This window comes from Panthera tigris, chromosome D1 (genome assembly GCF_018350195.1).
Source record: "Panthera tigris isolate Pti1 chromosome D1, P.tigris_Pti1_mat1.1, whole genome shotgun sequence".
Lineage (NCBI taxonomy): Eukaryota > Metazoa > Chordata > Mammalia > Carnivora > Felidae > Panthera > Panthera tigris.
The window spans coordinates 110,181,924-110,204,142 of record NC_056669.1 but is presented as its reverse complement, the minus strand read 5'-3'; the positions used below and the strand labels follow the sequence as shown (position 1 = coordinate 110,204,142).

General features: G+C 56.4%; 2 protein-coding genes across 8 annotated transcripts in view; both read left to right on the top strand.

The window, feature by feature from the left end:
• The window catches only part of CPT1A (carnitine palmitoyltransferase 1A), a 56,659-nt gene extending 47,197 nt beyond the window's left edge, over positions 1-9,462 (top strand). Inside the window, exons 15-19 of the mRNA XM_042957705.1 lie at positions 1,837-1,971; positions 5,584-5,736; positions 6,610-6,723; positions 6,972-7,064; positions 7,998-9,462. Of these exons, the coding sequence (XP_042813639.1) occupies positions 1,837-1,971; positions 5,584-5,736; positions 6,610-6,723; positions 6,972-7,064; positions 7,998-8,084 (582 nt within the window). The 3' untranslated portion in view covers positions 8,085-9,462. The remainder of the gene's footprint in view (positions 1-1,836; positions 1,972-5,583; positions 5,737-6,609; positions 6,724-6,971; positions 7,065-7,997) is intronic.
• A 1,857-nt stretch (positions 9,463-11,319) lies between these two features.
• Positions 11,320-22,219, top strand: part of TESMIN (testis expressed metallothionein like protein) — a 40,838-nt gene continuing 29,938 nt past the window's right edge. For 3 of the 7 annotated variants that reach the window (XR_006208349.1, XR_006208348.1, XM_042958477.1), the window contains exons 1-5: positions 11,405-11,564; positions 12,333-12,878; positions 14,570-14,728; positions 17,034-17,154; positions 19,224-19,297. Coding sequence is in view for 5 of the 7 variants with exons in the window: in XM_042958477.1 (XP_042814411.1) it covers positions 12,408-12,878; positions 14,570-14,728; positions 17,034-17,154; positions 19,224-19,297 (825 nt within the window). In the remaining 2 variants the exon portion in view is untranslated. The other 4 variants (XM_042958476.1, XM_042958474.1, XM_042958475.1 and 1 more) reach the window with 4 other exon arrangements.

The following is a 22,219-nucleotide window of genomic DNA, read 5'->3' as shown; positions in this document are numbered from 1 at the left end:
TCCTGCTCGTTACAAACCGGAGGCGTCCGCGGGGGGCGAGCGGCCGCTGTCCCGGGGGTGGCAGGGGGAGCGGGGCTCCCGGCGTAACCCGGCTGGAGACCCCGAGCGCGCTAATGCTCGATGCGTTTGCCGAGACGTTTAGGGGGTCGGTGAAAAAACTGTGGGTACCTTGCATGGCCGTGCTGACCGCTCACGATTGAGGTTTGGTGTTGGAAAGTGGGCCTCACAGAAGTCGTTGCCTCGTGGAGCCCAAGCTAACTTGTGTTAAATGACTAAAATGCCACATTTACCCTCTTTGCCCGGATCTCCTTCTCTTCCTTCCCTCCTCCCTGCCCGCGGCTGGATCACGTGCCCCTTGGCGCCCCTTGGAACCCGCAGCTGGCAGCGAGTTCGCTGAAAGGCGTGTTTGCTAAGGTCGCCCGGACCCCGTTTGCTTGTTACTCTTCTCTGTACCCCACACACACCGGCATGGGGGGCAGCGTGGAAGCCTTCCGTGTGGGCAAGTGCCAGCCACCGAAGGTGGATCGTCACAGGCCTCCTGGCCTGTGTTCCCCACCCCGTGGCCTGCTCGCCTGTCTCTTCGCAGGCAGGACTGGGGGAGGGACAGAGCCCCGAAGGCCGCTCACAGGCACGGCCCGCGCTCCGGGAGGCTCAGCCTGGACTCTGGCTCTGGGTTTGTGTGACATTGTCAGCTGGTACCCCTCCGTCACGTTGGGGTCGCCCGGGCCCGAGCGCCCGGCGCTGTTGTCCGCTCAGGAATTATTTGGGTCCACAAAGTGCCGTTGGCCGCTTTCCCGTCCATATTGGGAATCGGCGCGTCCTCGAGCTGGCCTGGCGGCCACGGGCACTTTGCAAGCGATTTCCTCCCGCGGCGCATGCTCTCCTTGGACCCCGTCCTTGTGCACCACCTGCCGCTTCCACCTGGAGCCCCTGCCGTGCCATCATCTGTCCCTTCCAGGGTCTCCGCCTCTGTCACCCCAGCCCCCTTGCGGTCCCTGACGACAGCGTTCCTGGACCCCACGGGGCCTCTGCCCGTCCTGCCCTCCCCGTCCCCTCCCCTGGGCTTGGTCTCCCCGGCCTGTTGCCGTCCTCCCCGATCTCGTCCCGTGGCCCCAGGCACAGCAGAACCACCCCCGGCTCCGGCCGGCTCTCCGCCCGCTGGGCCCCGCACCCAAGAGGCTGGTGTGGCCGGAGATGAACCCCAGAGTGCTGGCCGCTCCCCCCCCCCGGGCAGCCACTCTCTGTTCCGCGCCCCCTCTCTCTGGCTCTCAGCGCCTCCCTCCCCCGTCGGCAGGCCAGCCTTCTTCGTGGTTCACTGGAAAAATGAGAGCATCCCAATGAGACCTCAAGACCACGGCCGCCCCCTCTGCTTCGTCTCCCCTCCCGCCCCGGCCACCTGCCCTCCTTGTGGGGGACATCACTCCTCACCTGTCCCTTCTCAACTGGGTCATCGTCACCGTCATGCAGACATGGTGGAATGTTCCCTGCCAACACCTTGTGTCTTTTAATAATTTGCCCGAACGTCTCCTTGCCTCGTGTTCCTCCCATAAATGTGTCTGCACTTGGGGCGGCGGGGGGGGGGGGGGGGTGCGTGAAGCTCAGGAAATCGCGTCATGGCATCGGTTGCACCCGGAAACGGAACCTGGGCTACCCAGAACCTGACCTCCCCCGCCCCCAGCCCTTTGCAAAGCTAACGACGTCTCCGTCTGCCTGCTGCACAGCCCCGTGTGAATGAAGACTGACGTTGACTAAAAGCTAAAGCCGACCCGTCCCTTCTTGTGCATCAGAGTCCGTCCGCCTGCCCTGCCTCGTGTGAAAGTTCTCTTCCTTTCCCAGGACATGGGCAAGTTCTGCCTCACGTACGAGGCCTCCATGACCCGGCTCTTCCGAGAGGGGAGGACGGAGACCGTGCGTTCCTGCACCACGGAGTCGTGCACCTTTGTGCTCGCCATGGTGGACCCCACCCAGACGGTAACGTGGCGCCGGGCTGGGGGAGCCGCCCTCCTCTCAGGGGAACCGGGCGTGGTCGGGACGCGCACGGAGAGGTTAACGTTTGTGTCCCTTCCGTAGCGTCTTACCGCTTGGACTCCCTGAGTCTAAGTTAGGCTTGCACCCGGCGCGGGCAGGCCTGGGAGTGGGTGCGGCAGGACAGAACAAGGCGCTGGGTGCGGACGCGGGGACCGGGCCACGGGAGCCTTCCGCTCGGGGTTACGGGAGCCCGCTGCCCACGCCGAAGCCCCCCGCCCGGGCCCGGGGCTCCGGTTGTCCGTACGCTGCCTTTGAGAATCTGGCAGTGGCCTGGGAACTGTTAGGGCAGTTCGTTTTCGCAGCCGAGGATCGGAGACTCCGGTGAATTCCATAGGCTGCTGGGCCACACAACCGGGACGTGGCCGAGGCCAGATCTGTGCCCAGAGCGCAGGCGTGCACTGCTGGTGGCCCGGGAGACATTGGCCCGGGGCCCTTGCTCCGCCCTCGCCCTGCCCACTCCGCTCCGCCCTACTCTGCCCTGCTCTGCCCTGTCCTAGTCTACTCTGCTCCGCTCTGCCCTGCCCTACTCTGCCCTGCCCTGCTCTGCCCTGCCCTACCCTACCCTGTCTGCTCTGCCCTGCCTGCCCTGTCCTACTGTACTCGGTTCTGCTCTGCCCTACTCTGCTCTGTCCTGCTCTGACCTGCCCTACTCTGCCCTGCCTGCCCTGTCCTACTCTACTCTGCTCCGCTCTGCCCTACTCTGCCCTGCCCTGTCTGCTCTGCCCTACTCTGCCCTGCCTGCCCTGTCCTACTCTACTCTGCTCCGCTCTGCCCTACTCTGCCCTGCCCTGCTCTGCCCTGCCCTGCCCTACCCTACCCTGTCTGCTCTGCCCTGCCTGCCCTGTCCTACTGTACTCGGTTCTGCTCTGCCCTACTCTGCCCTGCCTGCCCTGTCCTACTCTGCTCTGCTCTGCTCTGCCCTACTCTGCCCTGCCCTGCCTGCTCTGCCCTACTCTGCCCTGCCTGCCCTGTCCTACTCTACTCTGCTCTGCTCTGCCCTACTCTGCCCTGCCCTGCTCTGCCCTGCCCTACCCTACCCTGTCTGCTCTGCCCTCCCTGCCCTGTCCTACTGTACTTGGTTCTGCTCTGCCCTACTCTGCCCTGCCTGCCCTGTCCTACTCTACTCTGCTCCGCTCTGCCCTATTCTGCCCTGCCCTGCCTGCTCTGCCCTACTCTGCCCTGCCTGCCCTGTCCTACTCTGCTCCGCTCTGCCCTACTCTGCCCTGCCCTGTCTGCTCTGCCCTACTCTGCCCTGCCTGCCCTGTCCTACTCTACTCTGCTCCGCTCTGCCCTACTCTGCCCTGCCCTGCTCTGCCCTGCCCTACCCTACCCTGTCTGCTCTGCCCTCCCTGCCCTGTCCTACTGTACTCGGTTCTGCTCTGCCCTACTCTGCCCTGCCTGCCCTGTCCTACTCTGCTCTGCCCTACTCTGCCCTGCCCTGTCTGCTCTGCCCTACTCTGCCCTGCCTGCCCTGTCCTACTGTACTCGGTTCTGCTCTGCCCTACTCTGCTCTGTCCTGCTCTGCCCTGCCCTACCCTACCCTGTCTGCTCTGCCCTCCCTGCCCTGTCCTACTGTACTCGGTTCTGCTCTGCCCTACTCTGCCCTGCCTGCCCTGTCCTACTCTACTCTGCTCCGCTCTGCCCTACTCTGCCCTGCCCTGTCTGCTCTGCCCTACTCTGCCCTGCCTGCCCTGTCCTACTCTACTCTGCTCCGCTCTGCCCTACTCTGCCCTGCCCTGCTCTGCCCTGCCCTACCCTACCCTGTCTGCTCTGCCCTGCCTGCCCTGTCCTACTGTACTCGGTTCTGCTCTGCCCTACTCTGCCCTGCCTGCCCTGTCGTACTCTACTCTGCTCTGCTCTGCCCTACTCTGCCCTGCCCTGCCTGCTCTGCCCTACTCTGCCCTGCCTGCCCTGTCCTACTGTACTCGGTTCTGCTCTGCCCTACTCTGCCCTGCCTGCTCTGCCCTACTCTGCCCTGCCTGCCCTGTCCTACTCTGCTCTGCTCTGCCCTACTCTGCCCTGCCCTGCCTGCTCTGCCCTACTCTGCCCTGCCTGCCCTGTCCTACTCTACTCTGCTCCGCTCTGCCCTACTCTGCCCTGCCCTGTCTGCTCTGCCCTACTCTGCCCTGCCTGCCCTGTCCTACTCTACTCTGCTCCGCTCTGCCCTACTCTGCCCTGCCCTGCTCTGCCCTGCCCTACCCTACCCTGTCTGCTCTGCCCTGCCTGCCCTGTCCTACTGTACTCGGTTCTGCTCTGCCCTACTCTGCCCTGCCTGCCCTGTCGTACTCTACTCTGCTCTGCCCTACTCTGCCCTGCCCTGCCTGCTCTGCCCTACTCTGCCCTGCCTGCCCTGTCCTACTCTACTCTGCTCCGCTCTGCCCTACTCTGCCCTGCCCTGTCTGCTCTGCCCTACTCTGCCCTGCCTGCCCTGTCCTACTCTACTCTGCTCCGCTCTGCCCTACTCTGCCCTGCCCTGCTCTGCCCTGCCCTACCCTACCCTGTCTGCTCTGCCCTGCCTGCCCTGTCCTACTGTACTCGGTTCTGCTCTGCCCTACTCTGCCCTGCCTGCCCTGTCGTACTCTGCTCTGCTCTGCTCTGCCCTACTCTGCCCTGCCCTGCCTGCTCTGCCCTACTCTGCCCTGCCTGCCCTGTCCTACTCTACTCTGCTCTGCTCTGCCCTATTCTGCCCTGCCCTGCCTGCTCTGCCCTACTCTGCCCTGCCTGCCCTGTCGTACTCTACTCTGCTCTGCTCTGCCCTACTCTGCCCTGCCCTGCCTGCTCTGCCCTACTCTGCCCTGCCTGCCCTGTCCTACTCTACTCTGCTCCGCTCTGCCCTACTCTGCCCTGCCCTGTCTGCTCTGCCCTACTCTGCCCTGCCTGCCCTGTCCTACTCTACTCTGCTCCGCTCTGCCCTACTCTGCCCTGCCCTGCTCTGCCCTGCCCTACCCTACCCTGTCTGCTCTGCCCTGCCTGCCCTGTCCTACTGTACTCGGTTCTGCTCTGCCCTACTCTGCCCTGCCTGCCCTGTCGTACTCTGCTCTGCCCTACTCTGCCCTGCCCTGCCTGCTCTGCCCTACTCTGCCCTGCCTGCCCTGTCCTACTCTACTCTGCTCCGCTCTGCCCTATTCTGCCCTGCCCTGCCTGCTCTGCCCTACTCTGCCCTGCCTGCCCTGTCCTACTCTACTCTGTCCTGCTCTGTCCTGCTCTGACCTGCTCTGACCTGCTTGCCCTGTTCTGCCCTACACGGCCCTGCCCCGCCCCGCTCTGCTCTGGTGAAACTGTTCCCGAGAACAAAGGCTTCTGATTCTTTGGAAGGACATCAGTAGGCACGAGCAAGGTGACGCCGGGCTGGCTGCACACAGGACCACGATGCCTCTCCTGTCGTGCGCCCCTTCGGTGGCACAAGGTGGGGCTTCTGCCCCGGCACGCCCCTCCCGAGACCCCCGTTTCTCGGGCCATCGGACCCTTGGAGGGAAGGGCCGTTGCTTGCGTCCCAGAGCCGACTTAGGCCCCGCCCCCCGCACAACTCGCATCTCCTCACCCCTCCTCGCTTAGGTTGAGCAGAGGCTCAAGTTGTTCAAGGTCGCCTCCGAGAAGCACCAGCACCTGTACCGCCTGGCGATGACTGGCTCCGGGATCGACCGTCACCTCTTCTGTCTCTACGTGGTGTCCAAGTACCTGGCCGTGGATTCCCCCTTCCTGAAGGAGGTGAGTGTGGCTGCCAGCGGCCGCTCGGCCAGGCACGCTGGCTACCCCCAGACTAAGTCGGTGCAGCCTTGCAAGTGGCACGGGGCCTCACAAACGGGCGCTCGAGCTGAACGGTCATCACAGTGTCAGATCCGAGCTGTGCTTTCAGTGCCGTGTCCCTTCAGTCCCCGGGAATACTTGGTGTCACATTTAACCCTCCTGACCCCCCCAGACGCCAGTGACCTCAAGCACGGAGCGTGGAGTGATGAGCTCTTGTATGTATCACCCTCGTTTGTAATGGAGTTTAATTTTGAGTTATAAAATTTAACTGTTAACAATGCCGTGTTTAACAGGCAACTCGACTTCCTGCGAATTTGGTTCCGGGCAGCACAGCCCCCTTTCCGAATCTTAGTTAATATATCCGCCCCCTTTTCTGCTGGTGCTGCCCATCCCCCAACCATCCGGGTGCCCTCATCTGCCCCAGGCCTTCTCTGCGCACATACTGCCCCCAGGCAGCCGGGCCTTCAGGGCCGCAGACCTGTGGCGTCCGTGACCACCCAGACACCGAGCAAGGCTTTTCCTTCTCTAGTGGGGCTTCCTGTCTCAGGGACAGAAGAGGACGGTACAGGGAGAAGTGTCATGGGAGAGACGCCTGGGTGTTAAGCATCTGACTTTGGCTCAGGTCATGATCTCACGGTTCAGGGGTTCGAGCCCCGCACCGGGCTCTGTGCTGACAGCGCGGAGCCTGGGGCCTCCTTCAGATTCTGTGCCTCCCCCTTTCTCTGCCCCTCCCCCACTTGTGCTCTGTCTCTCTCTTTCTCTCAAAAATAAATAAACATTAAAAACATTTCTTAAAAATGCGCCATGAGAGAATCTCCTTGTGGTCTTCAACAGGTCTTATCGGAGCCTTGGAGATTATCAACCAGCCAGACCCCTCAGCAGCAGGTAGAGCTGTTCGATTTGGAGAAGAATCCAGAGTACGTGTGCAGCGGAGGGGGCTTTGGACCGGTAAGTGACTGAGCGTGATGTACACAGAGCTGCAGGTCGGGGACAGGACGCGCCCTCCCGTCCGCCGCTGCTTCAGGTCTTCCGGAACGTTCCACGCGCCCCTCCTTACCTTGTCGGGCACCGTTGTAGAGGAATTCTGCAGGTTGTTAATGCAGGTGTTAATGCCAGTCTTGTATGGAAAAATGTTAGTCCTGTTTTCACATCATCTCCTTTCCCGAGGTTCATCTGAAACTTGCCTTGCTCTGTAGGTTGCGGACGATGGGTATGGGGTGTCCTACATCCTCGTGGGCGAGAACCTCATCAACTTCCACATATCTTCCAAATTCTCCTGCCCTGAGACCGTAAGTACGAAACAGGGCCCCCTTTTCTAAAGATGGGGTATTTTTACGGCCTTCTTTCTAATTTGACAGAAGTGTTTTTCCTCACTTTGATGGAAAAGACCAGTTCACCTGTATACTTTTACTTGCCTTGGACTTTGTTTCAAATAAATGAATTTAAAAATTCTCTTAACCTAAGTTTTTCAGTTTATTTGAGAGAGAGAGAGAGAGAGAGAGAGAGAGAATCCCAAACAGCCTCTGTGCTAATAGTGTGGAGCCCGATGCGGAGCTTGAACCCACGAACCATGAGATCACAACCTGAGCCACAAAAGAGTGGGATGCATAACGAGCTGAGCCACCCAGGCGCTCCTCTCTCAACCTAATTAACTTAAAAAATTAAAAAAAAATGTTTAATGTTTATTTTTGATAGAGAGTGTGAGCGGGGGAGGGGCAGAGAGCGAGGGAGACACAGAATCCACAGCAGGCTCCGGGCTCCGAGCCGTCAGCACAGAGCCAGACGTGGGGCTTGAACTCACAAACTGTGAGGTCATGACCTGAGCCGAAGTTGGACGCTTAACCGACTGAGCCACGCTGGAGCCCCCTATCCTTGTCTCTATGCTTCCTTTCCACGGGGAAAGCAACGCCTGAAAGCAATGCCAAGTGCCCTGTTAGCAGAGAGGACTGGAATTCATTTACTTATCGTGTTTTATGTAACGTGTTGCCATGAGGGGAGGCCTTCCAGCAAAAGCACACCCACACACGCACACGGCCGGTTATCTGCGCGAACCCTCAGCATGTCTCCAGGACGCGTGACGTAGTGATGAAGCCATAAAGTCAGAGCTTCGAGAACTGGCAAAGAGGAATGTTTGCAAGGAAGGGGCCGTTTGTAAGTGGCTCGTGGTGTGGGATTTCCGCGTCGTAACGTGTGTTTTTCCGGTTTTTGTTTTTGAACGCTAGGACTCGCATCGCTTTGGGAAGCACCTGAAACAGGCCATGACTGACATCATCGGTTTGTTTGGGTTCAGCTGCAACTCCAGAAAGTAATCCCACGAGAGCCACCGTGAAGGAAAACGAGCTCTGCTGATAAAAAACCAAATGAAAAGTAGCTGTTGCTCCTGATTATAGTTCGGGGTGAAAAATCGCTCAAGAAACCCAGAAGTTTTCCTTCCCGCCCGGGGTTTGGTGGTGTTGTTTCCTAGAACAGCCGTCTTCACCCTGTGAAGTATAATCCCACTACTTCCTGGCAGGTCCTGACTTTGGGAATGTTTGATAAGGTGCCCCCCCCCCCCGAAAGTTTATGCAGCCACACTGCGTTTATATACAGGATAAAAATCTGGTTGAGCTAGTTAAGGGACTAGTGGGGTTGTGACTTCACCCGTGGGAAATGACAGTGGCACGTTTCCTCGGTGGGGACCGAATACCTGGTCCTTAACGGGCATTTACTTTTTTATCGGAGCTTTTTTTGTGCAGAGAGAGAAGCGTTCCAGGCAGAGATGTTAGACTGTTCGTAGTCGACGCATGTATAATGCACTAATGGAAGCCTTGTGCTTTGGGAACCAGTTTTGTGTCCCTGTGGGTAGTAACTCTGTCCCCGTCTGGCTTGGTAGTCTGTGTGTGCCTCTCCGTGTCTGAAGCGAGTTAGCATCCCGTATTCTGTAGTTTTTACTGACCCTGCAAGTCTTCAAACCCAGTGCCTTAAAAACGCGAGGCCCTAACGAAAGGGAGACCGTAGGAAAGATGTGCTCTGCAAACCTTCAGGTGGAATGGTGAGCGTCTTACTCCTTTCTCGTTTACGGAGCGGATAACCCTGTAAATAAGCGCTTCCTGTGGCTTCCCTACCCCTAGAAAGACCAGTTTCCTTGGGAGGGCAGCTGGCCTAGAGCCCTCTCTTCGGCCCGCCTTCCTTGCATCATTAAGCGACAAAAGAAAGAGTGGGGAGGGAGGACCCCTCTCCTTTCCAGCCGAGATGCGGGGAGACGGGAACAGGAGGCCACGCCATCTCGGTGACCCGCCACGCGTCACCGGTGACAGGTGCTAAGTTTAACGTAGCCTATCCTTCGGGTGGGAGTGCCTTTATGGAGAGAGTCTGATTGACCACAAAGCGATTATGCACTGAATCGTCTTCCGTATTTAATGTAACCCTTAAGGATCATGGAATGAAATAACCCACTGCCTCTGGGCGGTAGTGACAGGCTCAGCTGTCCCGTTTTTAAAACTGTGTATTTATTTTTCTGACCACTTTGCTCCGGTCGGGCTTGCTTCTGTAAAGAGTCGTGCACTCCAGTGATACAATGGCCAGGCTGAACTGTTAGAGGAGACAGGGCGCTTGCTTGCAGAGCACATGTATTTATGTATGTGTTTTCATGCAAAATTCCCACCTACGTGGGCCAAAGAGTTTTTTTTTTTTTTTTTTTTTTTTTTTGCTCTTAAAAGCAAGAAGAAATGAAAACAGGCCAAAAAACCACACAAAACAAAAACAAAACTAAGATGAAAACCAACAACTATGGTAACAAACCCTCGTGTTCATCTGGTTCACAGTCAAGGAGGTGGGGGGTGGGGAATAGCGTGCCCCGGGTGGGCACGGCTTCCAATCACGGGGGCATCGGCGACTGTCAGAGCCACCTAAATCCTGCACTATTGACCTGACAAGTCTGCATTCCCTTCGCGTTCGCATGTGAATTTGAATGTTGACCCGTAGCACTTAATACCTATTTGGGCTTGTCTCTCAGGTTTAAATATTTCCAATGTAATTACCTGTCGTTAACCAGTGCAGTTATCAATGCAATTTTATATTTCCTGGAAGAAAGGAGAGTGGGTTTTTATTGTACATGTTGCAAGGAGGAGGGAAGAGTATTACGTATTTAATTTAACGTGGAATAAGCCATAGTCTTTTCTTAAAGGAGCTGTGGTTTGAATTTGTTACCTTGGGCTGTCCGTTGCATGTAAATACAATATGCTCTTTTGGATGTAAATCTTAGAAATGCAGGATGAATGTTATCATTAATAAAACATTAATCCCAGTGTTTGCTCCTGGCTCTTCCCTTATGTTGATAAGGAGGCTATGAGTCAGGGACGAAGGAAGAAGTCAGGCCCTGGAGACAGAGGTGAGGGGTTTGTGCCGATGGCCTGGCTTGGGCAGAGTGCACATCACAAGATGCACGGGCCTCGCTGAGAAAGGAAGCTGCTGTGGGCCGTGGGTTTCTGTTCTTCATCCCTTTATGCGTTCCCTTCCCGCCCCCACGCCTGGAAGTGTCCTTCGTATATAGTAGGTGCTCAACAAATATCTGTTCGGTCAATGCACGAATTCATTTTCTCAGTAGTCTTTATTGAGTGCCTGTTGCGTGCAAAGCTCTGCTCGGTAGAGCGGGGGCCCCACCAGGTTCTGGCGGTGGTGGAGATCGGATCCGGTGGGGGGAGGAGAGAACCAAGACAGCCGTTCAAAGGACCCTTGGTGTCCCAAGGCAGACGAGAGGGTCATGAGTAGGGGGACGTAGCTGGCTCAAACAGGAGGTGGAGTTGGGCCCAGGCCTGAGGAACAAGATGGCTCTGGCTTTGGCTGACCCAGCCGGGCCGGCATTACATCTAGGAGTGTTCCAGAGCTCCTGGGTCTTTGAGTCTGGCTGGCTGGTGACTCACACAGGTGGCTGCACACGCCTGGTGATCAGAGCGGCTCTGCGAATGTCTGTCACGAGAGAGTGAACGGCAGGGCCTCACGGGCTGATGTGCTTGGTCACAGGCTCTTCGAGCTCTTAGCTGTTGTTCGCATCGGCTGCCTTCCAGATCCCTACAGTTCGGGAAGCCCCACTGCGTTCTCAGCCCTGCCCCGACCTCCGCTGAACTTCATCGTGGTGTGATTGTTTCAGCCATAGAAGGAGAGTAAGCTCATCGACACGTGCCCGTGTCAGTGAGGCCCTGGAGAGGGCTGGGAAGATACACAGCCGACTTCAGCATCCCCTTTGGGGACTGGCGTGGTGCTTCAGGAAACTTCAGCTCCATTTGTAATGTTTAAATATTTCAGTAGGAGAGATTATGTATTACTCACTTAAGGAAAAAAAAATCTACCTTAATGTCGATCTGAACAAGTCAGACTGGTCTGAGGGCCTCAGTTTCTCCCTGTGAGCCTGGCGCTGCGGACCCCGGGAGCCCCGGCCCTCACCCCGCCCCGCCTCCGACCCCCCAGCAGCCGGCCCCGCCCCCTCCTGACGCACCCGCAGCTCGGCTCCGCCCACGCAGCGGCCCCGCCCACCGCTGCCCCGCCCCGTTCCCGTCCCAACCGCCAACGGCCACGGGCACGTGAGGGGCCCGCTCGCCCCGCCCCGCATCCTGGATCCGCGCTCCCGCAGCCCCCGCGGCCCCAGGTGCGTCCCCCTGAAGAGGCGTGAGCCCGCGCCCCCTCCGACAACTGAAACGTCAGGCGACATCGATATCCCCGCGGTCCCCGGGCCCGGCCTAGGGGCCTGCAGGAGGGGAGAGGGACCGTGGGTCCCCTAGTGAGGGCCTCGGAGACCGCGGGGCCCCTCCCGGGTCAGCCCCACGGGGACGGGGGTACCTCTCTCGGGCCAGGCCCTCGGGGACGGGGGGCCCTCTCCTGGGTCAGCCCCTCGGGGATGGGGGTACCTTTTTCGGGCCAAGCCTTCGGGGACGGGGGTACCTCTCCCGGGTCAGCCCCTCGGGGACGGGGGGACCTCTCTAGGGTCAGCCTCTCGGGGATGGGGGTACCTGTCGGGTCAGACCCTCGGGGAGTGGTGGGATCCCTCCCCAGTCAGCCCGTCGGGGATGGAGGGACCTCTCCCTGGTCAGGCCCTCGGGGACAGGGGGATCTCTCTCGGGTCATCCCCTCGGGGATGGTGGTACCTCTCCTGGGTCAGCACCTTGGGAACCATGGGGCCCCTCCCTGATCAGCCCCTTGGGGACTGGGGTACCTCTCCCAGGTCAGCCCCTCGGGGACGGGGGTACCTGTCGGGTCAGACCCTCTGGGACGGGTGGGACCCCTCCCCAGTCAGCCCCTCGGGGATGGAGGGACCTCTTCCTGGTCAGGCCCTCGGGGACGGGGGGACCTCTCTCGGGTCAGCCCCTCGGGGACAGAGGGACCCCTCCCCGGTCAGGCCCTCAGGGACGGGGGGGAGGAGGGACCTCTCTCGGGTCAGCCCCTTGGGGACGGGGGGGACCTTTCTCGGGTCAGGCCCTTAGGGATGGGGGGACCTCTCCCGGGTCAGGCCCTGGGTGGGGGATGGAGGGACCCCCGGGGTCAGGGCGGGGCCGCACCCCCCTCACCTGGCCATGTGTGTGCAGGTGCTTGGCTCCCGGCCGGATTGCGCGCGGCGAGGGGTACAGGGCGACGCCCGGCCCGAGGTCCCCTCAGCAGACATGGAGGAGGCCCCTCTGCTTGGCGGGATGTCCAGTCCCGAGGAGATGGTGACAGACCTTTTCAGCGCAGACAGTCCGTTTGTTTCCGAAAACCTCACCCTGAGAGCCCCGGTGGTGGTGAAGCACGAGGAGGGCGAGTTCCACATGTTTCAAGACGCGTACCTGAGCCCCGCGGACCCCACGGAGCCCCTCCTGCACGCGTTCAGCCCCCCGCTGCAGGCGGACTGTGAGACCCAGGGCAAAGCGGAGCTGGCGGGGGGCGACCACGCCCAGGAGATGCTGGCGGAGTACCCCGGCCTCCCCGACCTCAGCCCCCTGGAAGACGCCGTCCTGCCCGTGGCCCCGCAGCCGCAGGCCTACAACGTCCACTTCCTGTCCTCCCTGCTGGCCCCGCACAGGAGTCCCGCCGTCCTGCCCCTGGGCGCCTGGGCCAGGGAAGGAGCCGCCCACCCCGGTGTCCGGGTGATTCCAGTAAGATCCATGTGGGAAAAAGGCTGTGTCACCCTGTCCCAGACAGAGTGACACTGGTCGTCCCAAGACCCCCCCCCCCCCCAAGCCTTTCGTAGCATCCCTGGTTGGATTCACGCCTTCAACTGAGCGCCCCGCTCTGGAAGCCGGGTGGCGGCTCCCCAGCGGGCCATTCAGGAGAGTCGGGTCCTGGGGCCCTGGTTCCAAGGTGGGCTAACGCTGCAGAGAGCACAGGGCAGCAGAGGGAAGGAGCCAGGAAGCGCGTGGTCCTGGGCCCTGTTGCTGTCACTGGCTTTAGGAAAGAGGCCCCTGTTGACGTTAGTGTTAATAGTGCCTGTGAAAAGTGCAGTGTGGTTGAGTTTTCATGGAATCGTGGAATCAAAATGTGAGAGCTGCTTTCTGCTGCTAAGGGGCTGTTCCTCGGGCACATGTAACACGAATCCCAGTTTACATAAACTCCCGCTAATTGTCAGCCGACCGCCCCCTTTTAGAACCACTGGTGATTTCTGCTTTGTTCTTGCCGAAAGGAAACAAGTCAGTTTTTAAAGGCAACGAAGGATCCCGAGGAAATGTGTGCTGCCCCCTAAAGGGACCTAGTTTGGAAAGTCACTGTGTTCTCGGCAAATTTTAGGAAGAATCCTCCTGGTTTTGGAATAGTGAAATCTGATGGCAATTTCTTTAACCACTGAGTCTTTTGTTTAAAATGTTTTTATTTTATTTATTTTTTTATTCTTGAGTGAGAGACAGAGTGTGAGTGGGGAAAGGGCAGAGAGAGAGAGGGAGACACTGAATCGGAAGCAGGCTCCAGGCTCCCAGCTGTCGGCACAGAGCCCCACGTGGGGCTCGAACTCACGGACCGCGAGATTGTGACCTGAGCCGAAGTCGGACGTGTAACCGACTGAGCCTTCCAGGGTCCCCAGGAGTCTTTTTGGTTTTTAAATTGCATTGATTTTCAGTGGTCCCCCTGGCATTTCGCCCCCTCTCTGGTGGTGGTGCCCCGTGCCACTGAGTGGGCAGCTGTTCCCGCGCGTGGCTTGGAGACACGGTTGGCAGTTGCCCCTGACCTCAGTGTTTCCTGTTAGTGATCGTCCTGCCACGCGGTCAGGAGAGCACTACTGTGTAATTGTAAGTTTGGCCGTAAATGCGTTCTCAACCTTACTGAAACATCAGCGGGGATTGTGGGCGTCTCGAGAAAAAACAAAACAAAATAGTCAACTGAAACATTAAATACAACCTGATGAGCACGCTCTAAGAACGGGGAGAAAGGGGCAGCCTTTGAGGCCATTTTGAGGGAGGTCCCACAGGGCTGTCAGCTCCTTTACAGGGTGGGGGGCCGTCCAGCAGCTCCAGGGGCACCCCGGCCAGCCGGGAAGTCCTTACGACGTGTGTTTGAAACAGCATGAGCGCCGCCTCGAAATCACAGCTCCACACCCGGGGTACCTCAGTCGAGGGCAGAGGGTCTCAGTCCTCCGGGTCCTTACTCCCCAGCGACGCTGGTCAGATGGCTCATCGCACCCCTCCCACCCCCTCACCCCTTGCCCCCCATAGGGAGAATGACAGTGAGGGGCAGAAGGAAAGGGAAGGGCTCTCTTTACTTTAAAAAACGCAACTTCCACAGAGAATTTTCCGTATTATGCAGCCATGAACCCCTGTGTCCACGGTGTGATCTCTAAGACAAAACTTGCCTTTTTTAGGTGGAAATAAAGGAAGCCGGTGGCGCAGTTATAAGTAACAACTCAGAGGAGGCAACTTTTCAGAACGCCCTTGGCCCCGAACCCTGTCACACGTTTGAGTCATCCCAGGAAGCAGAGGAGGCCGCCGGCTGCTCTCTCAAGAAAGACTCTAACCCAATGGTAACGATGCCAAAGAAATGTGTCTAACGGGATCTTAAACGTTTGACTCCGATCGTCGCCAAGTCAACAGGAGTCGTTGATTTCATCCTGTTTACTTGTCGACCCCGCCTTTTTGGCTGTCTCATCTCGCAGAAGAGGGACGTAATTAGGACCTTGCTAGGGCTCCGTTCGTCTCCAAGATCCTCCTTGCCCGGGTCGTAGCAGACCAGACAAAGGTCAGGGCGTTGCCGCGTTGCCAAGGAGGGTAACCGCAAGTCCCCTCGGCCAGTGCAGACCCCGGGGGTGGCCCAGGGACCGGGGAGCCTGCAGAGCCCTGTGGTTGGGCGGGCGGTGCTGGGGTTCCGGGGTGGCTGTTTCCCTTCCTGCCTGCCCCCACATTCCTAATAATGCCAAGTAATACTCGCATGACTGTGGTTTATGTGCTGGTGTTACTTTGTATTTCCATTTAATCCTCCTGTCAACTCTGTAGGGGAGACATAATTTTTATCTACGTTTCACGGTTCAGCAAACAGAGATGCTACGTGGTGTGCTTGCCAATGGTACATCTGGGACTCCGGGTCTCCGTGTGGTGAGGCCTCCGGAGGGAGGGGAGCCCGAGGATCGGGGCCCGCCTGTTCCTCTAGCAAAGAGTCCAAGGAACCAGAGACAGAGATTGCCTTCTCCGTGGCGGCTCTTTATTCTGAGAAAGGAGGCCTAAGCTCTAAGGCACAGACTTGAACTAGGAAACACTTGAAAATGAGCTCATCACAGACCCGGGCTTAGCTGGGGCACACACTAGCCCCTGCCTCTCTGTGGTTTTACTCAGGCCCACGCGTTCTGAGAGCAGAGCTTTCCCAGGATGCCCGGACCAGGCGAGCAGGATGGGAACTCTTCCAGTGCTGCCCGATGACCAAGTAGCCTGGGCACGCTCCTGGGGGGGACACGGCAGAGCCCACTCTGGACGTTTCCCCCAGTTTTGTGCACCTGTGTGTGGGGGGGGGGGGGCTAGGGCTTTATCCTCTGAATACAAATAAAATTCCAACGAAACATGAATACTGGCCACTTAGCCAATGTCAGGGTGATGTAAAGTTTTGACCCAGTGATCAGCATTTGCAAGGCTCAACGTGCATTATTCCGGTAACCTCAGTCCTTTATGCTTATTCAGGTTTTCCTGTCTGGGAAACCCAAAGGCGACTTAAAGTCAGAAACCACAGCTTCTCTGGGTATCTGTGGTTTGACCGTCAGAATTAGAAGCTGTGCGTGGGCAGAAACCACGACTTCTCTTCTGTATTCATGCCGTAAAGGCTTGGATGGGACCGCACCCAGCGAGGACTCTGTCTGTGCTTTGCTTGACTTATGTCTTTGACTGACGGACTCACCTGGCTCGCCGAGGATTTGTCGGTGGTTTGAATCCAACTGGGTGATCTGAGAGTGCCAGTCAGGCCCGGGAAGACTGACGTGGCCTCTTCGAATCTTCGGCTTCTTGGATTAGCCTTTCTTTTTTTTATTTTTTAATTTATTTTTATTTATTTTTAACGTTTATTTATTTTTGAGACAGAGAGAGACAGAGCATGAGTGGGGATGGGGCAGAGAGAGAGGGAGACACAGAATCTGAAACAGGCTCCAGGCTCTGAGCGGTCAGCACAGAGCCCGACGCGGGGCTTGAACTCACGGACCGTGAGATCGTGACCTGAGCCGAAGTCGGACGCTTAACCGACCCAGCCACCCAGGCGCCCCGGATTAGCCTTTCTAAACGGTGCTTGCAGGGAATAAGATAAATGAACATTAGAAAAAAAAAACACACGTGTACAAGAATGATAAATATATGTGTATAGCAGGGGAGAACAAGTCATAAAATTAAAGATTATCCTACGGGTGTGACCAGCTCCAGAGATGAAGTCAGGGGGACAAAGTCTTTCTTCCGGTTACCTGGACCTGGACGGGGCTGGCACTGGGCCCATCGCGACACTCTTCATTCGTGCTGACAGTGGGGCCCAAGGGTGGTGGAGGGAGCCCTGGTGCATGGTCGCCTGCTCTTGACCCTGACCCTCCGCGGGCAGGCACCCGTAGGGTAAGGCGTCAGCAGACTTCCGTCAGCACGCCGGACGTGTCTCACAACACGCTTCCGGGGGCGGGGGGCGGGGGGCGGTGCCTCCAGAGAGCATGTTGTCGTAGAGTCAGAACTCGAGAACAGATCTCTAGTTTGCCGTTTTCCATTAAAACCGAAATTCTGGATTAAAGTCACTTTCTCAGATTTGAGGTTCTCTAGGTTCCTATTACTGGCTCTCTTTTAAAAATGAAACCTGATCATTATTTCTCATTTTAGGTGATCTGTCAGTTGAAAGGGGGCACACAAATGCTGTGTGTAGACAATTCTGGCACGAGAGAGCTAAAAGCGCTTCATTTGGTTCCTCAGTATCCAGACCAAAATAATTACCTACAGTCAGGTACAGAGTAAACTCCTACGAAAATTGTGTCCTACGTTGTGCGTAAGTTGTGAGTGAGTGCGTTTGGCTTTGGATGTAGCGTAAATGCGAAATAGGCAGTTAGGTTGTGAAACGGGCAGTGTGGCAAGTCTCACAGCCCTTGTGGGTGAAGTAGGAATACAAAACAAATCTGTGTAGACGAACTGATGTGCGCTGTGTTCTTGGACGGCTACCGCCTCGTGTTGCTGGCTGCAGAGAGCCTTGGGGGTCCCAAGAGGCGACTGCTGTCACCGACGGGTGGGTGTGTCTACAGGGGACTGGGCGGAAATACCAAACTTCCCCACACTGGGTGGGGGCTGACTGTTCAGGTGGGGTATAAACCATACACGTTTTAATGGGAACGTTTTCACGTAATGAATGAGAACTATGGCTGGGCTTTAATCCCCGTGAGCTTTGAGATAACTATGGCCGGTGCTGATTTTGCTGCCACTCGCTCCGAAACATCTTTAAACGGGCATCATCATAATTAATGACCTATAAGCACTTGATTCTCCCCAAATTACTTATACATGATCAGAGAAAGAATAAATGACATCGCTTTAGGATTGGGTTTACAAAAGTTAGACACTCATTCTTGAGAACTGGGCCTCTCTGTGTGGATCACGTACGCGATCGTTATTCTAAACCTGGAGTTAACCAGAAAGAATGTTATTATCAGATGTTTCACTGACCTTGCCAATGACTTATTTATTTTTGTTTTATTTTGTTGTTGTTGAAGTATAGTTCACAAACCATCTTATGCTAGTTTCATGTGAATAACGTAGTGACTTGACGTTTGTATAGGCTGGGAACTGATCAACACAAGAAGTCTGATTACATCTGTTATCGCACAAAGTTGATACAATATGTTGACTCTGTTCCCCGTGATGCACCTGCCAATAATTTAAATCAGGAATAAATACAGATGTCATTTCGGTGGAACTTTGGAGTTCATGGCCAAAAGAAATATCATGACTCCTACCCCATCCTGTCTTTATTTAGGGACAGACAAAATGCCTTCAAGACGTTTGCTTTTCAACGATACAGGATTGGGGTTGGGGTTTTGTCTTCTAGAAGCCCTTTGCTACGTGCCCACGGATCTTCTGGCTCCATTCCCTGTAGGTCAGAGAGGCGTCTGATCCTCTACACAGGCAGAGAGGGGTGCTTTCCTCATTCCCGTCCTTCTGGAACATGACAAAATCCTAATGCCCTTAGATCCACAGAAGGAGAGGGTTTATGTAATGTTCTCCAAATCTGCTTCCTTGTCACATAATCGTAACCCCCCTGCCCCCACGCACATATTAAATACCCGCATAAAATCAGTGCATCCTGTTATCAGAGTCTCAAGATAACGTCACTCAAAGGCCGCATAAGCCAGGAGCAAGAAATGTGTTCAGTTGGTTAAGTGATTCAGGACGCCAGGATACATTTCTTCTTCCACATGGACTCACGCACACAGAGATCTTCAGGGCTCTTAACGCCTGGGGAGTGTTTTTCGTAGCCCCCTTAGACCAGAGAGATACTATCAGTGCCGGTAGTTAAAGAGTGTGGTCCAAATAGCCTTATACGTATTTACATCCTAGCAAGAGAGTAGCCATTTGAAAAGAGAATGCACATAAATTGGAAGTAGTTCGCGTGGTGTCCAACAGATGTCGCTGTGCTTCCTCTGAAAGTGTGCCGACGCTGAGACTCCCTGTGGTACCTGAGGGCACCTTGGCACACAGTTTGGGAACTTGGGCACTGGCAACAGAGGTGTGTGTGTGTGTGTGTGTGTGTGTGTGTGTGTGTGTGTGTTGAATATAGTCGACTATCCTTGGGAGCTTAAGTAGCTTTATGACCAAGAAAAAGGGTGTGATAAGCAAACAAATAAAATAAAATACATTGACTCCAAAGGTTTTACAGAGTAAAAAACCAAATGGGATCAAGATAAGTTTAAACGATTTTGCACACGATAAATCCGTGATTCGTGATCATGTTTGTTCTTTCTTCCATGTGCAAACAGAAAAGAAACAATGCATGTTGCCAATTAATTTTAATTGTCTTCCTTACAGATGTCCCTAAACCAATGACTACTTTAGTAGGAAGATTTTTGCCAGTCCCAGCAAAATTGAATCTCGTTACACAAGTGAGTCATTGTTTTAAATTAAAAAAAATACAGTTGGGCATTACTTTCTCCTAACATTTCAATTGTCGAGGTTGGACTTACTCAGGAAATAGAATCTATCCTCTGAAACCTTTACCAAGTACCCCGTACCTTCGCCGCTGGGTCAGACCCCGGGGGTCGGGAGGGAGTGGAGTGAGTTTGAGACACAGTTCTGTGCCCACCGTGGGGGCTGTCGTGCCCTTGCTACGGCCTCTAGACCGTCCCTCTGCCCGTTTGTTGAACTTGTCCTTTGTGGCCCAGCCATTTACCAGCACATGCTGCCCACTTGGTATAGAATGTGCTTCAGCTTCCTTGGTGTAATGGAAATGCTTTTTTAAAGTTTAAAGTGCTTTTAGGGGGCACCTGGGGGGGCTCAGTCGGTTGAGCGTCTGACTTCGGCTCAGGTCATGATCTCGCGGTCCGTGGGTTCGAGCCCCGCGTCGGGCTCTGTGCTGACAGCTCAGAGCCTGGAGCCTGTTTCAGATTCTGTGTCTCCCTCTCTCTCTGCCCCTCCCCCGTTCATGCTTTGTCTCCCTCTGTCTCAAGAATAAATGAACGTTAAAAAAAAAAATTAAAGGGAAGAAAAGAAAGCGTGTGAGTCTGCCCCCTGCAGCTTACATTTTAGTGTGGGAGACAGACACCAGGCAAATGTAACGATTTATAACGGATGCTAGGAGAGTGGAGGATGGGCGTAGGGGTATGGAAGTCCGCTGGGGAGGAGGGCAGTCACATTCGGCTCCACCGAGGTGACAGTCGAGCAAAAGCCTGAAAGGGAGGAGAGGGTGAGCCCTGTGACTATCACGTGGGAGAACTTTCCAGGAAAGCAGAACATCACAGCACAGGGTCATCCTGCTGTAGAGACAGGGAGGAGGTGGCCGTGAGGGAGCTGGGCTGGAGTGGGTAGAAAGAAGGTAGCGGAAGGGGACGGTGGCGGGGGGGGGGGGGGAGATAAGTAAGGACAGGACCAGGGAGGGGCAGGGGCCGGGGCGGGGGGGCCGGGGAGCCGAAGCAGCGTCCCCGTCCCCTGACGCCGTCAGCAGGGCTCGTGATGGGCTGGGTAAGGGAAGTGAGGGAAAGAGGAGGCAAGGGTCCCTGCGAGGTTTTCGGGCTGAACAAATGGAAAGTCGGCGTTTCCACCGAGGGGCGAGGTGCACGTTTTGGGAGGGGGACCAGGAGCTGCGCTTGGCGCGTCGCGCAGGAGATGTCTGAGGCGCCCCAGGGACCGTGTTATGTGGGAGTCGTCCATGCGGGTCTGTAGGCCAGCGTGAGGAAGGGGAGGAAGGCCTGGGCTGGAGGGAAGGGGTCGCCGGGGTGGAGAAGGCACTCAAGGCCCCGAGACCAGAGGAGAGCGGTGAGGCAGTGGGCGTTTGTTGAGGGAGCAAATCGCTATTTCTCGAACGATACGGGAGGCAGGAGGAGAGAGGACTGGTCCGTGCGGGAGATCCCGGGCCGTGGTCCTCTGGGCGCCGGGTGCAGAGTCTCTGCCGACCCTGGACAGAGGCCTCCGGCCTCCTGGCGGCCTCCATGCCCCCGGCCTTCCTGTCCTGTCTCGGCCGCTGTCTGTGCCCCTTTGGGCCACGACCTCCTTTCTGACCACCTCCTCCCCATCTTTCCGTGGCTGTGTCCTTGTCCCCGCGTCGGCTGCCCTGACTTCTTCTCCGGTGTGGACCTTGAGGCAATCATCTTAGCAACGCATTTGCCGCTTCTCTGCGAAACCCCAAGTCCGTGTGTGTATTTTGAAGGATTTTGTTTTGGAGGCCTCTCTACCCGCAACGCGGGGCTCGAACCCACCAACCTAAGGTCCAGAGTCACATGCTCCCCTGACTGAGCCAGCCAGGCGCTCCCAGATTCTGTATATTTTTTGAAGCACTTCGCTACTCAGTTTGCTGTGTGGACCAGAAGCCTGGGCATCATTTGGGAACTTGCCAGAAATGCAGGATCTCGGGCCCTGCCCCAGACTCACTGGCCCAGAATCTGCGGTTTAGCAAGATCACGCCCTCACTCCCGGGTGGCCAGCCTTCGCTGACGAAGGTCACGGGTTCTGGCACAAAGTCACTCTAGATTTACCCCCCGTGCGGCCCTGAAGCTACCTCTTCTGTGCTTTGCTTTGGGGCTAAATAAATAAGCAAAGGGGGGAAGAGAAATTGTGCCTGGTTTGTGCACAGAGTTGCCTCGATCCTGAGAATCGGGAAGTCCTTTCTCCGAAAGCATGTAAAACTTTGGGCCGCCACTGGGGACACAGGCCTGACAGGTGTCTGGGTGACAGGAAAGGGATAGTTTCAGGAACTTGTGGGCACTTCCCTCCTGGCAATCGAGCAAGGAGGGCAGAGCCCCAGGTGGAAGAGAGGGGCCCTGGGGGAGGTTCCCCGGAGGACGGGGCTCTGTGCTGAAGAAGGTGGGACCCGGGGTGGCTTCTCAGTGTCTTCAAGCCCCACAGCCTGTAGTGACACACGGTTTAACAAGAGGCAAAAGAGAGAAAACGAGAGTGAATAAAGCATTTGCTTCTCTAAGATTGTACTTTTTTTTTTTTTTAAAGTTGTATTTATTTAAGGAGTCTACACCGAAGGTGGGGCTCGAGCTCACAACCCCGAGATCAGGAGTCACATGTTCCACCGACTGAGCCAGCCAGGCGAGCACCCTGCCAGACCGTACTTTTTATAGAAAGCTTAATTTTTAATTGCAAGTTGTCGGGAGAGGAAGGGACAAGGATAGGCTCTTGAGGTGTGATATATACGAATCATCTCAAAACCTAAATGTGTGCAGAACTTGACTTTTCCGTGGGCTTCTGAGAAGAGAGTGAGGTCATTGCTGACTTTGCCGCCCTTTCCTTTCCCCTGGAACACCCTCTGTGAGCCACGCTAAGGAGGCACAGAGAGAAGGGTGAATGACAGCAGAGAAGGCAAA